General features: G+C 37.1%; 1 protein-coding gene and 1 long non-coding RNA gene across 2 annotated transcripts; both read left to right on the top strand.

The window, feature by feature from the left end:
- Positions 1–2,203: 2,203 nt before the first annotated feature.
- LOC137978433 (uncharacterized) lies at positions 2,204–4,640 on the top strand. Its single transcript, XM_068825362.1, has 4 exons — positions 2,204–2,264; positions 2,703–2,791; positions 3,473–3,597; positions 4,304–4,640. The coding sequence occupies exons 1-4, from the start codon at positions 2,227–2,229 to the stop codon at positions 4,406–4,408; spliced, it is 357 nt and encodes a 118-aa protein (XP_068681463.1). The 5' UTR covers positions 2,204–2,226; the 3' UTR covers positions 4,409–4,640.
- A 3,663-nt stretch (positions 4,641–8,303) lies between these two features.
- On the top strand, positions 8,304–11,373 carry LOC137979923 (uncharacterized). The gene is made up of 2 exons (XR_011118416.1): positions 8,304–8,519; positions 10,974–11,373. It is a non-coding gene; the product is annotated as an uncharacterized lncRNA (long non-coding RNA).
- The last annotated feature ends 1,817 nt before the right edge of the window (positions 11,374–13,190 follow it).

The following is a 13,190-nucleotide window of genomic DNA, read 5'->3' as shown; positions in this document are numbered from 1 at the left end:
TCTACGATACTTCACTTCCTCACTCAGCTGTTTCATACTCGCTCTTTCCAACAGCTCTTTAATTAGTACTGACTTTATGATAAGGACTGGCAAAAAAGCAAGACTGATGTGTTCCATCAGCCCTGCCATTTTTTGTTTTTGATTGCCGTAAACACTTAACCGCGCGCAGAATATACGCGTTTCTTTGTCAAAATAAGTTGCAAGAAACGACTACGAAAACAAGAACAATTTTAAAAATTGTGTTCAGGGTGCAGGGATGTCACAGTGGTGAGAGCACTTGTCTCCCACCAATGTGGCCCGGATCCGATTCTCAGACTCGGCGTCACATGTGGGTTGAGTTTGTTGGTTCTCTACTCTGCACCGATAAGTTTTTCTCCGGGTACTACGGTTACCCCTCCCCTCAAAAAGCAACGCTGACTTGCGTTTATTATTAATTTCAGATTACAGAGTCCCCAATTGTTGCTCCAGCGCCAGAACGACTAGACACTTAAATAAAATTTCTTTATTCCTTTTCCCGATCACTTGAAAAGGAAATGTGGGCTTTAAAGTGGCATTAGAATGAGGAATTGTTTTGGAGAAACCCTTAACCTGAACCTGTCGTGATTAGCTAGAAGAAGACAATACGAAAATAATTTTCAGGTAGAGCAGACAGGCATTTGTGATGAGGAGGGAGACGTCTCCCAAGGAACGCACATGCTCCAAAACAGACTGGCTGAGGATAGCTTCGTTATGAAAGCCTTGCGTTGAATGTAAAGAGCCACAAAGCATCTAAGAGCTCGAAGACAAGAATATATATGAAATTTATCGTAGCAGCAATGAGCCGATCCAAGCGCCTTGTAAAAACCTGAATCACAAAAAGGACCTTGTTCCGGAGAGCTGATTGTAAAGGCGATGGAGCTTATCAGTTTTAACGCTAAGGTGCAAGGGGAAATTCCATTTTATTTCTAATTTGATGTGTAACGCCGGCCATAATGCTCTCATCCAAATGAAATTTTAAAAAATATATATACTGTATGTCTATTTTATGTCTATATGATGAGAGCAGTCAAGATACTAAGGTCTTAAACTAAAACTATAATTATATCTTAAACGAAACGTTTTCGTTGCCGGTAGCCGTGGCCGTTTTCTTAGCTCCCTAACGTTCTGCATTGCATTTTACATGTATGCTTTTTAAAATTAATAATAATAATATTAATAATAAAAGAATTCTTCACCACCTAGTTACTTAAGACTTCCAGTGTTTTTGTCGAATGCAGTTACTAAAAAGTAGATGTAGTTTTATATTACTTTACAGATTTTTCAGAATTCTAAGCTATTTACTTAGCTGGCTTAGCTGCAAGGGAAGGTGCCCAGTTCAGAAATAATTCCTTTTCGGGCCACTGTGCGCAATCATCTCAACGTATTTTTCAGCAGGCAAAGATGGAGATCATACATGGACAGAACAACGAGTTTTTGGTAACAAAGAAAGGCGTGAATTCGGATGAAATAAAGCTGAATTAATAGATGATCAAAGACACAAGATGTCATCGAAACAAACGACTCTAACTGATCATTCGCGGTTTTGTTTCAAAGGCTCCTTTCGGGTTTTTTAATCGTAGAAATTGAATAAAACTTAGGTGAAAAAGAGAGTATTCTATGCTGAAATATAACCACATGAACTGGTATTTTTTCCTACAAACGTTCTGTATATAGAAAGTTGTTTGAATTTCACTGGCCGAATCACTCAAAACCGGCATTTTGTGCTCTTTATATTACCTAAAGACAAATTATTTCGGCCATTACCAAAGTCAACTTTACATGATAGATTTGTCGTGTGAATGTTGTCTTCCTGAATTGTATAATTATTAGACTAACAAGAATGAGTTTTTAACGAGTCGCACCTGGCAGATGATGAGAATAAAGAACCAGTCCAATCCGGCTGGAACATGAACTGCCTGATCTAGTTTACAAATGATTAACCAACTGCTTTTCTATGAACACCAGTGAATTTCCCTAACATTAAAGCTTAAAAATCTTTTTTTTTTAACTCAGGAGCTGAATTATTAACTCAATGAGCTCAGCATCAGTTCCAATATTGATATTCTTTGAACAACAGATAAAACGCGTCCCATTCAACCGGGTTAAACGAACGAGAATCTAAATCAAACGAAAGTCAATTGTTTAGTTTTTGGATTTTCGACAAAGAGACCTCTCAACTAATTTTTGCAATGTGATTATTCCGATAAAATGAAACATAATGAAGATCTTATGCACAATGCTTTGGTGTAAGTGAACTCATTTGATTGTAAATTTTGAAACTCATCATCTAAAACAAAACCGTTTGGCAGCCATTAATAGTTCTGCTGATTTTTATCCAATTGATTTACTATTTTGCGTTGGTTGCCACTTTCTTCGCATGCATTTCCAACATAAAGGAAATTTTTAAATAACGTAATTGTAATAAAATGAAAAGACGAACCTGTTTGAAGCTTAAAAATCCACAACTCTTTAAGACATTTTACAAAGGGGCATGTTGGAAGGAATCTTTCCTTCTCAATTGAAGGAAAAAAAGACAAGAGTAATTTAAATACCTGAAAATGACTTTTCTCTCAATTTTAACTGAATAATTGGAATTCGTCGCACAATTTTTGCAGCACTAATATAGTCACATTGGGTGGCAGGCGCCTGATTAGGCGATAAATCGTGTTCAAATTTGTTCATAGAAAGTATATAAATACGGATGTCGTCTCGGCGGAGGGCAGTGAGAGTGTTTCAAGAAGAATCCCGTTTTTCTACAAACAAAGCAGAACTGGTGAGTTAGAAAGGTGCATGTGTACTTGGTTTAACTATATACGGATTAAGTACCTACAGAAGTATCTCCGATATGCCGGAAAAAGTGTGGGTTGATGTTTCGAGCGTTAGTCCTCCGTCAAACCGGCGTAATAACACGACATAAGTGACACCGTTTTCTTCTTTTTCCAAACAGTGTGAACTCTTGATTAACACTCCACAGGTAAAATGAACATTGAAGTACGGGAGGCTAAGACAACAGTGTATCGTTCGTGTTCATTCACGTTTCATATGCGTTAACAGATTCATACTTATTATGCGTCAGAAATAACTACCTTACTGAGAATTCATTTTGAATACTGCGATAAGTAGTGGCTTCAAGGTTACAGGGTGTAAAATAAAGGTCATGAACTAAGGCCGATTGGGGAAAAACTGACTCTTCTCCGCAAGTAAAGATTTTATTTCTCTTACATGGCTCGAAAACTGCAGATTTGCTTAATTCTCCTGTTAATGAAATAAACTTGAGTAGCTCGCTAATAAAAAAGCAATAAGCTTAAGCAAAACCGTCGCAGTTGACTGTAAGTCGAGAGTCTGACACTGAACTAACTACAGACAAAGTGAGTCATTATAGATCACGAGCAGAATTAATTATGATACTCATCTAGCTGAACTGAATCAACTCATGCATTCACTTCATCCACAGAAACCCAAGGCAAGAAGGTGACGACAATGGAAAAAAAGTTGCTATGTGTGGTTCTCATCATGTTGCTAATGGTATCCTTCAACTCGGCTCAACCTAACCAACGAATTGGAAAAAAGAATTTCCAGGTAGTTTAAAAATCTAGTATTTACTCACAATCAGTCGCTCCATAAATGCTTCTGGCAAGTTTATTTTCTGGTTATTTCGTTGCATGTAAATAGTCATGCGGTAAAGGAAGGGTCAGAAACTGAACTTGAAGTCCATTTTGTAGTGCCGCACACTTCGAAATGAGAGCAAAGTGGGTGACTTTTTTTCCCCTCTCTCTTCCTCTCTGAAATCACGTTTCACGGTAATGTCGGTAATATCTGACTCGCATCGCGCTTGATAGAGAAAGCAGTACACTATTAACAAACTGAACGTTTCACAGGGAGATATTTCTATTTGAACTCTGTTTCCAAAGCCTCTTGTCTAATAAAAATCTGTATGTAAACGGATTCGGTGTCAAAAAATGGAAATTTAATGTCAAGGGCGAAAAAAGTCTCAGAGTGTTACCTTGCCCATGTACAGAGATAGGAAACTCTGGACCGCGAGAAAAACCAATCAGATCAGGATTCGATACCGTATCCTCTTGGGAAAAAAACTGATTGATTACCACATCTATCTTGGAAATCGTTTATAAATGAAAATGGGTCTGGGGGTCTGGGTGAGATCCAGGTATCAATGATACTTAACATTCAAGCACCTTTGGAGTGAGGATCGATTGAGGACTTCTGTTTCTTTTAACCGTGCAAATCTTGTTTTCACATAGCAAATAAAGTTCCTTCAAATTTCTAGGCTGTGATAAAGAAGCGAGAGTACTGCGCACGAGCAAGGCAGATTTGTAGCCCAACAGAAGATGATGTCATTTATGATGGTCATATGCCAGATGTTTACCCATGAAAACTACACCAGGATAATGAGAAAATGGAAAACCATTTACCGTCTCGCACCCTTGTTCGAATCGGTCATTAAATGTCTCTTATTTTCTAGGATTACATGACATCAAGGTGCAAACGTAGAGCTATTAATTAAGCAAAGTATACTGATCATTGTAATTTTGACATTGATGCAAAAACTTTATCTTTTTGCTTGATAAGTAAATAAAACAATAAAATTGTGTAAGCACTCTTTAGACGTTTGCTCAATTATTTTCTTGATTCTGACGTGTAGAATGTCGCGAATTGACCGCATTCCTACACAACAAGCTTGGTATTAGTTCCAACGGAAATGAGATGATCTTGTATACCTTCCCACGTTTTTTTCCCAAACTCCAAATTTAATCTGTAGCTCCTTCATATGTTCCTTTTTCACAAGAATTAAGCATTACCCTTCATACGAGATGCAGGCCAGAACAAAAACACGGAAATCATGCAACGTTTTTGCCATTTGGCGTGTTACACAGTATATTTGTGCCCGTGGCCTGTGAAACAGTGTCGGTCTTTTTCGAACGCCACAAAATGAACATGAAAAGACATGGGAAGGAATAAATGACCTCTTGCATCGCAAAAAGAAGACCAAACTTATAACTGCTCTTAAGGACCCTAATAATGGCAACAAAATCGTGAAGGAACCTTCAAAGATTCCTAATATTCTTAGTAAACACTTTGCATCTGTGGAAAATAGGCTAGCACAATTCCAACTCCACAACAACATTATCTTAATTATGTTAGTCATTGCAAATCACCAACTTCATCTTCTCTATTCCAACCGGTAATGCTCGACGAATTGAAATTCCAAATACTCTTAGTCTTATGGACTAAGATATTCCTCTCCCATAAAATTATTATTAAAAGTCTGCGAGTAGTATTATGGCTCCTATTCTCTCAGAAACATTTAATACCGCTAACATTAGGAAAATACCCTTCAAAACTTTTAGGGTTTAGTTGTCGCTCTATTAAAATAATTTAATTTAATTTAATTTTTAATTTTTAATTACAGCTTTTAGTACGCGTTTTGCTACGCCTCAATGCGTGTACACTACATGATACATAATATAAAAACTAAAGATAATAACAAAAAAGGTAATAGAACGACAACTATTGCTCAAAACCCGCCCGTCATGTTACAAAAGAGGGCGGTCAACTGAATGATATACTCGTACGACAGAGCGAAATTACAAAACTGAAAGGGTAAAACACGCGCTAAGGGGTCATGTAGGTCTGTCACTCTCGAACAATTAAATTTCCGGTCGTTTTCGTCGTTGCCAAGGGAGAAAGTTGATGTATTTCTTTTAGGTGTTTGATTAGGTTGCTTGGTATTTGTTCCCACTGGGATAATTAGGCCTTTATATACCACTCCTTGTGAATATCACACCACTTGACGCCGACCAGTTTACTCCAGGCTGTTTTTCTTATATTCCTTGACTTGTAACCTGTATTCTTATTGTTCATATAGTTGTTTTAATAGCGTGTGACTCTTTTCTTATATTCCTTTGCTTGTAACCTGTATCCAGTGTGTCCCCGGTAAATAAACTCGACCATTGCTGGCGGCTCCCTCCACTATTTGTTTGTTACTTGTCTCTTCTACTTATAATAGTAAAGTTTTCTATTCGGCTGACCGAAGCGAAAGAGAATGGAAAGTATATTTTTGACCGTCAAAATTCCCGGATCTCGGGGCCTCAAAGCTAAATCCCGCGTCCCGTCCGTAAATGCAATCCCGAATCCCGGGCTTTAAAAAGCCCTAGTTCATCTATTAAGCACTATAATAGCTGATGAAGACTTCAATCTACAACGTCTTATTAACAACGACTATTTAACAATTAGCCCAATAGGAAAAAAACATTCTGTTATTACAAATGTGGGTTGACTTTGCTGGTTTTCTACTCTGCACCGAGAGGTTTTCTCCGGTACTCCGGTTTCCCCTCTCCTCGAAAACCAACATTTGACTTGATTTGCGTTAATTGTTAATTCAAGTTCAGTTTACAGTGTCCCCAATTAGTGGTCCAGCGCTAGAACGACTAGACACTTTATATAATGTTCCTTTCCTTTCCTTTTTAATACTCTACAGAGTGGTAAATGAAACGAACAAGCCTTACGAATGTGCTTAAAAACGCGTGCCTGCACGTCGTAAAACTTTGGGAACAAATAGTTCGAAGTGCAAAGTGTTCTGCGAAAGAACTCATTTTTCTGCTACAAATATATTCAAAATCTCCGCAAGTTGTACATGTGAATATTTTTCAGGCCGCATCAAACAGACTATTAAGTTTAAGCCTATCTTACGCAGACGTTTTCACAAGGATGATAGAATTAAGGCAATTACGCAAAAAAACATCATTGCCCATTTTATGGGATTACCCTCAAACTTAAAGGCTTTGAATGTTTTTCGGATTTGATTCTTCCTTTCTTAAATCAATATAACAAAACCTGGCCACGAACGATGATGGCAGTTCTGGTCAAGCCCTTCAAAAACGATCTCGTCCACGGATACTCTGAATAAAACAAAAAAACAGGATCAGTTATAATTGAAAACAATGCATTGTGAAGTGAGTAAAAGAATATATATTTCGATTCATTTCCAAAAAATGTATACATTGAGAATATAGATACTAGCGAAAACAAACAACTTGCTTCCCTTTATCAAAAAAGACGACAAACTACGAGTTAGCAATATGACAATATTGAAGTCTCCAGTTACATCCTGTAATCTACAAAAGAAAATTAATTATCTAGAAAAGCAGGGATCAATGTTTCTTTCCAGTTTAAGTAGAATGCATCGTCGCATTTTTCAGAATAAGGTGAAAAAACGCCAATCTTTTCACACGTCACTGATCTCCGAGATATAAGCGGAGTCCACGCTGGGATTCATCATATCTTTACTTAACTCAACAAAATCCAAGAGTGATTTAATTAAAAGATAATATCAACGAACTTCGCGCCAAAGAAAATAATGATGAAAAAACATTTATTTCCTCGTCCTTCAGTTAAAAAAGGATCAGACAATCAAACAAGCAAACAAGAACTGCGGATAGGAAGGTATAAAATACTGAAAACAGCTTATTTTTGTGGAAAAGATGTGGGACTTAACGACTCAAGGGCATATCGTTGTCCGTAGTTTTTTTCTTCATTTTGCGAATAGTTTGAATAGGTTAGGGTTAACTAACTTAAAATACCAGAATCGAAGCTCTTTTTCACTTTCAACGAGAAATCATTAATTTTTAAACACCAAAAATTTAGTTTAAATCCAGCCATTTTGCAATTTGTTAATAACTATTTCGAACATTTGTCCCATCAAGAGGAAGTACCTAGCCCACGTGATCTAATCCGTTTCATTAAGTGAAACATTCAGAATGTAATTTTCTTTACGCCGTATCGCTACCAAAACCCGGATATATGCAGTACCTCTGTAACCCACAACCACGACGGGGAGCCAACACAGCTTTATGACATTTTGGATGGAGTGGTCAAATCGCGGGCGAGTTTTATTACTAAGCCGGGAATAAGATTCGTGTCAGTACGAAATCCAGGCATTAACTTATCTATGAATAAAAAAAGATCAGTTTGTTCTTTCAGTATTGAATTTTCAAAAAAGAGGTTTTAAAGGAGTTTTGTTTTTCGATTCAAGTGGCAGAGCAGAAAGTCACCCAATACTGACGTTCACGTTTCACTTGAAGAGAGTTATTAACAAGAGAACTAGGTGGGTTGAACGGATTTGGGCTCCACTAAACAAAGAGGATAAGATTTCGAAATATAATTGGTTAAATTAAATATTATTTATCAACTTGCTAAGAGCCTGCGGCGAGCTTTCTGAGCGTTTAAAAGTTTCTCGACAATTTCAAACGTTACAAAGTCGCAGTCTTTCATACCTGAGCATACTGCAAAGCCACTGCAGACAACAATCGGTATCGACAGCCGTGATGATGAACTCGAAATTCTTAGTTACATTATTCATTATCCTGTTTGTTCCATGTACGATACAATTCTTATTTTCTAATACTGCGGGTCCGATAGCCGGGAACGACAACGTTGGCTCATCGCACGGAAAGCGTGGCCCAGCACAAGGCAATGCTCAACAGGTCAGTGTTATGCAATGAGACTAATGAGAATTTTTGAAGAGCTCTTAGGTGGTGGAGAGTTGAACTCTTGATTAAATGATTTTTTTTTTAAGAAAATGAGCCAGACATATTGAAAGATGAAAGAGGAGGTTGTGAAACATTTGTCCTTCAAATATAGTTGGGGAAGCGAAAGGACTGCCGTATGTACTTGAAGTACAAAGTGGTTAAATCCGAAAGAGAAAATAAGATCATATGTTATCACGGCCAGCAAATCGCAATGTTTTTGAAAGAGGTGGTCCTATTTTGTGTTAGTTCAATTGCCATCCCTGAAAACTAAAAATTCGGAACAATTTTTGCAATATCTACGTGTAAAACAAAGAAGACTCACTTGAAAAGAGTGACATACTGAAGAATTCTCCTGAGACTCAATTTCAAGCAATTTTTTGCGCCCCTTAACTATGCCCAATGTTGAATCATGATTTCAGTTCATTTAAAACAATTTATATCTGCCTGCATCCCATTCGGCGTAACATTCCTTTACAACAAGAACTGTCGTCCTATTTGTCCGTGCAGGATTAGGATGAAATCGTACATATCGCTGGCCTTCAGCTAATTTTAAGACTTCAAAATGTAACCAGATACACTAAAATAAATATTAAAAAGACAAATAAATACCCCCCTTGTGTCGAGCGGGCTATATCAGTTTGAAAGAATCAAAATAAAAATCAAGTCCTTGAGCATTATCTGCTTTTAGACTACTAAAACTGCATTTTTCTGTACAGTTGCCTTTATTCTTTAAAATTAAGCACGATTTTAACGTCTGCAACATTGTGGAGACACCTGGTTTATCATGTGCGTTCAAAGTTATTTTAGGTCTTCCACACAAGTCTCATGATTTAGGAAGTTTCCGGTTGGAATTCTCCGCATAAAGTCGACATTAAACTGAACAGTAAGCGTGTTGGCGACTCGTATTAATGATTTACATAATTTTTATTTGTGTGCTAACAAAAATTTCTGAATAACTGAATAACCTACTTTTTGTCTAAAAATGGCTTGCCTGGATAACGCGGATCCAAATTTTATTTGATTTCGCAAGTCCAACACTTTTTTATCATCTGATAACCACTTAAAGAAGACGCCGCTTTAATTGATAACAAAAAAAGTGTCCTTATTAATTTCCACGATGGCATAAAGCGAAAATGGATTTGTTTTGCGTCTTAATTAAATTTGCCTGCAAATGCAACCATAGTTAACTTAGGGATAATTTATCATCCATTTCACATTTAACACCTGATCAAATTGATTGTTTTAAATTCGCTTTAGGTTAAAGTTTAGCTGCGGAATAGTTATTATTTGCAGTTTAAATTCTTTTTTGTCCAATGCTGTTTGAATTAGAGGAGAATTCCGTATCCTCTTTTTATTTCCAAAAAAATAAATAAATAAAGTGTTTTGCCATTACACTTGTGTTAATCTGACGATGAATTTTATTGTTTACATTTGATCCTACAAGCTAAGGGATTAACTAAATTTATTCACATTGCATGAGAATAACTTAACTCTTAAGGGATCTGACAAAGAACTTTGGTATGAAACGCATGTGTGTTTCCCCCTAAAATTAAGCAGGCTTTGGTTCCAAGCACATACATGTATAAGGTTTATCAGTCCTTACGTAATAATCTCTGCCCAACAACAACAACAACAACAACAGCAACAAACATCTTTATTTATACCATACAATGACAACAGAGAGAGAAAAAAAAATAAGACTCGGAAATATCATTTTTAAGGACCATTAAAGGTGGAAGGGTCTAACCCTAACCCTAACTGTTGAGAGATTCGTCAAGATTATTCCGAAGAAAAGCTCCTTTAAAGCGAATATTAAATCTACCATAGTTTGTTCTCACGGAAGGAACTAGAGGCCAGCCTAGTTTCATACATGTGCCTTGAAGATATAGGGGTAAAGACATTACTGAAGGAAGATGGGAGCGGATTTAAATGAAATTTAAACATAAAAATACAATTCAAATAATATATAACATCAAGGAATTTCAGAATGCCATTTTCAGTTCAGTGTAGTTGTCGTATTTGTTTTATGTAATTTATAATCACCTCCATGCCAACACTAGAGCTGTTGCGCCTGGTTTGGGAATACGTTCTCTCATTCCTAGTGGGCTTTTTTGGGTCAGTTTCATTTCAGGCGCTGCAAAATTCTCATGGTTGTGAAGAACTTCGCTATGTACTTTGTTTGCTCGTAGCCGAATTGAATCTTGTAATCGGCTAACATGGACGGCATCAAACACTCAGGCTCGCATTTTAAGCTCTGCATCCATTTGTCTTGCTGTAGGGAGCGTTTTGTGGTGGGTTTTTTTTTTTGGAATGTGTACCTCTCAATTGATGCTGTCCAAAGTTTGTCGCTTTTTTGTCGACCGGACAGGGCTCCATTTGTGCATTTATGTTTTTGCTGTTTTATTTCAGAGAATACTGAATCAAAATATTGACGAATTTTGTATGCGGGCAAGAAGGCAATGCGACCTCAGAAGGAGAGAATATCCATCCTTGGAGAAAAGGGTTGAAGAAGAAAGGCAGTCTTCGAGGAGAGTCCAGCGGAAACTCGAGGATTAAATATAGACAGAACATAAGATAAGATGGCTCAGCTTTTTTTTCAATGCATACTGAATCTTCGAAAGTGCGTAACGCACTGATTGATGAAAGCTATACCTTGTTTAGAGAGTTCTGTATAACTTGTTACTAGTTGCCGGCTTGAAAGACAGACTAAATGTGAATTCGAAGTTGGTGGATTTGATGAAGTGAACCACACCTAACTGGAAACAATGTTACGTGTTAATGAATAAAAGCCCGGCCTCATTACTCCTCAGTCAAACTGATGTCTTGATATTATTGATATTATATCATGAATCTTGACAATTTGTCACGAATCTGCAAATTGCCAATCATGTTTTCTCAACCAACCATAGTCGAAAATGAGATCATTTTGAAATCTCATCAACTGCGGGTCGATCAGACATGCATTGTAGAATTAAAGAGTCTCTGTTTATCCGCGATTTAAAGCCAGCCTTGAATGAAAACGTTGGTAGTGAGAAACGTAATCTCTATTGAGGCTCTAACAGGGTAAATTCCGACCTCTGGCAGGGTCTCTCTATTATTAGAGTATTTCTTATAGCTTAAATTCGTTAGTTGTCAATCAAATTCGTTAGTTGCCAATCCGTTTCAGTGGTATATTTTAATTTAAATTTATCTGTAACCGAATAAATATAGATTACTTCATGGTTGGTGAGTGTGTACGATTTTTGATCACAAGTTGTGGACGGATGGCGTAAACGAACGAGTGAGCGAAGCGAGTGAGTGAGTTTAACGATCCTTCATAACGAGTGAGTAATAAAAATCGTACAAAGGAGCCAACCATGAAGTAATTTGTTTATTATATAAGAGAAGAGATCATAAAGTTAACGAGGAAATGCACATATCAATGTTAAGCCACAGGGAGGGGGGAGGGGTCGGGCATGGGGTGGGGATTTTGACATTTTCATTTTAAAAAAATGCAAACTCCCCATTCCAGGGACAAAATAAGTGGTCAAAATGTCTACCCGGCGGCAAGTGAAGGTGGTAAAATGTCCTTTGTACTATCAAAATCGCTAGCCTGGGGACGTCACATACGATCAACATCCCTACCCAGGGGACAGACCTCACAGACAGACAGATAGACATGTTTTATTTGGAGTCTTATACAATAAATAGAATATCGACCACAATTTCCAAATAACTAACAATTACAAACAACAAAAATATACTTGGCTAAAAGATTATTAATTAATTAAGTCCTGGAGTATTTACTTTTATCCGTCTTCCCCTTTCCTTTTTTCAAAGCATTCGAATATATGTTTTGCTATTAGTTTTTGTATTTTTACATTTCCGCTAGGGGGGCTTATCAGAAACATGAATGTTTTATTAGGTGACATTCTGCTTATTTTTATTCTATATTCTTTTTCCAAATAGTCTAGTAACGAACATCGTTTTTCCTGGTAAGCAGGACATATATTTAGAAAATGGTTTTCGTTCTCCATTTCTATTTTACAAATTGGGCAAATTCTTTCTGCAGCTTTCTTGAGCGGTCTCGATTTTTTGTCTCGGTTAACGTCCTGTCTCTATGGCTAATACGTGGTTGCTAAGTCGCTGTTTTGTTAGGGCTATTCTGTGTCGTGGCCGGCATAGTGTGCTTTCATCCAGAGGTGTCCTAATCCTATCTGTTCCAATGAGAGTTTGATTTTTTTGCTCCAGAAAGCCTTATTTTCCTTCCATTTAATGTCATTGTATGCTATTTGGGATAATTTGTATTCATTTTTGGTTAAGGTTTACCAGAACTTAAAGTTCCTAGTCATTGGGAACCCCCCTGTTTCAGCCCTGCACGCATTGTTAACGTTGTTGCAGTATTTGTTAACTCACGATCGAACTCCCGTGGTTAGCCCATCAGTAGTTAGTAACATCATAGTACTTTGATATAAGTTACTGTACTGTATTGTTTCCTTATCCTAATACCCTTTGTATTAAGAACATGTTTTATTTATCAGGCTCAGTGAATTGGTTCTTATTTATATGGTGCTTTATTGGCCAAGTTTCAGCCTGATTTTCTTAATCCACTTGTTCTTATTTGCGGGTGTTTACTGTACTTCCATT

This window comes from Montipora foliosa, chromosome 12 (assembly GCF_036669935.1).
Source record: "Montipora foliosa isolate CH-2021 chromosome 12, ASM3666993v2, whole genome shotgun sequence".
NCBI lineage: Eukaryota > Metazoa > Cnidaria > Anthozoa > Scleractinia > Acroporidae > Montipora > Montipora foliosa.
Note: the sequence above shows the minus strand (reverse complement) of the source record. Positions and strands in the feature narration are given on the sequence as shown.